The 2,228-nt window shown below is 44.6% G+C and overlaps 1 protein-coding gene across 1 annotated transcript in view; it reads left to right on the plus strand.

The window, feature by feature from the left end:
• The window catches only part of LOC137626698 (uncharacterized), a 1,161-nt gene extending 576 nt beyond the window's left edge, over window positions 1–585 (plus strand). Inside the window, exon 2 of the mRNA XM_068357706.1 lies at window positions 1–585. This exon is cut by the window's left edge and continues 270 nt beyond it. Within this exon, the coding sequence (XP_068213807.1) occupies window positions 1–585 (585 nt within the window).
• The last annotated feature ends 1,643 nt before the right edge of the window (window positions 586–2,228 follow it).

The raw sequence follows: 2,228 nt of genomic DNA on the forward strand, positions 1-2,228 counted from the left end.
AACATATTTGTGCCGTCACTAGACTCCGTAGAGCTCAAAAGGTTCCGTTTCGAGCTAGCAATCATAATTGAACAAATTAAAAGGTTGAGTAAAGATGATATAGGCCAGGGTATGGTCATGAGCCTCATAAATCAAAAATTATCAGAGGGAAAGCTCTATAGGAAAGTGGTCGCGCATTTAAGAAAATTTGATTACACGTTAGAAGAGTTCTTTGAAGCAATAGACTTTATTATAAGAATGCTCGAAGACAATGCGTTGCAAAGAGGCAACAGACTTGAGTATGATAAAAGACCAGATAACAGTGTAAGACCGAAATCCAAACCTGTCCACAATAATTCTTGCCCATTTCGTAGCGAACGGCACCCGCCTCACGGATGTGGCCAAGTAACTGACGTAGCTGCCAGACATCACATTTTACTTAAAAGGGGCATTTGCTTCAATTGTACAAAGTCAGGTCATCGTAGTGATAAATGTCCCGTCCAAAGTTCTTGCAAAATTTGTAATGCCAACCACCACACCGCAATTTGCGATGATTACAATGCGGGAAGACGACCGCAATCTATCCCCAATAGTATCAATAGTTAATCAACAACGTCCCGCCCCGTAGTGAATGCGACGCCTATACAGCACGAAACTGCCCCCCGTCCATCCAAGGCTAAAGTGGAATCTAAACCATGCAAAAGCACAAAGATTGCACAGAAGTCTGACGTAGACCTCCCATGCACCCTCTTGCCAATGGCTATGGCAGAAATTCATCAGAAACAAGGTAGCAAGCGAGTCCGCCTATTCCTCGACTCCAGGAGCCAAAGGAGTTTCATATCGGCAAAAATTGCGAGTCAATTAGGCCTACCGGTGGTAGGACGAGTGTCATTGAATATAGCTCCATTTGGCTCCGCGGAAATAAGTGGACAGTACAATGTAGTGAGTTGTAGGGTTGAGATGGGACAAAGAACCGTGCGAATGAAGCTAGTGGCACACGAAAACGTAGACGTCCCTATACATAACGCTGGTTATGTAAAGGTCAGACAGCATCTGTTGAGCAAGGGAGTCACGTTAGCCGATCCAGCAAACCAGTCCGATATACTGAAAAATGTCCACTTATTAGAAGGGGCTGATTATTTTAGCTACTTTATTATAGGCGTAGAGAAAGTGGATGGGATCAATCTTTTCCTGACCCATAATGGTATGTCCCCATATGGGAAGGTGCCGCAGTGGCTATTGCCGTAGATGAATGGTGGCGTTTGGACCGTGTTGGCATCGCCCCATCTGAGCAATACACTGTTCGCGAAACGGAAGCCATGCGAAAGGTGTCGCAAAGTGTTGTGAAAAGGCCTGAAGGATATCAGGTTAGCCTGCCATTCGGGTCGGATGCTAGGCCAGATATGAACTATCGAAACGCTGTAGCGCAGTTAGAGTCGTTGCAAACTAAATTTAGGAAGGATAGGGAATATTTTGATCAATACCAGGGAGTGATAGATAAATATATTGAACCGGGTTTTATATCTGAAGTGAAAGAACCCAAGCTGGAAGGTTATTATATGCCGCACTTTGGAATCAGGAAAGATAGCCGCCCTACCCCCCTTAGAATCGTGTTCAATGCCTCGGCGAAATCAAAGGGTAGTAAGTCATTGAATGAATGCCTCTTACTTGGGCCCAATTTAGTAGAATTAGCGTATCATCTGATCATAAGGTTTAGGTTGAACCAATATGCTATGTTACCTGACATCAGCTAAGCCTTCCATCCTGTCTTGTTGGATCCTCGTGATGCCAAATACACACGATTTCTGTGGCGTGAGGCAGCAGGTCGAGCGCTTACCTTCGCCTTTAGAGTCTTGGTGTTCAGCATCACGGGAAGTCCATTTTTTTTACAACAAGTGTTAAATTATCATTTCAAAGGGGAAGGTAGGCCAGATTTGGTGAAGTCTTTTTATGTGGATAATTATCTGGCTACTTTAAAAAATCTGGAGCACATGAGGCAAGAGCATGAGTTTGTCAATAACATCTTAAAAGGGGCGGGTATGCCTTTAGAAGGGTGGGCGTCCAATCACTTAGCCTTCGATAGCGAGAAGCAGTGGAGTGAGCCAGTGAATGTGAACATGCTTGGACTGCAATGGGCCCGAGACGTCGACAGATTGTGTGTGAAAGAAAGTAAGAGAATCAGTGAATTGGGGGAGGGATGGGTAACTACGAAGCGTAGGGTACTTTGCATGTTGGTCTCCATTTACGAT

The sequence above is a fragment of the Palaemon carinicauda genome, chromosome 34 (assembly GCF_036898095.1).
Source record: "Palaemon carinicauda isolate YSFRI2023 chromosome 34, ASM3689809v2, whole genome shotgun sequence".
NCBI lineage: Eukaryota > Metazoa > Arthropoda > Malacostraca > Decapoda > Palaemonidae > Palaemon > Palaemon carinicauda.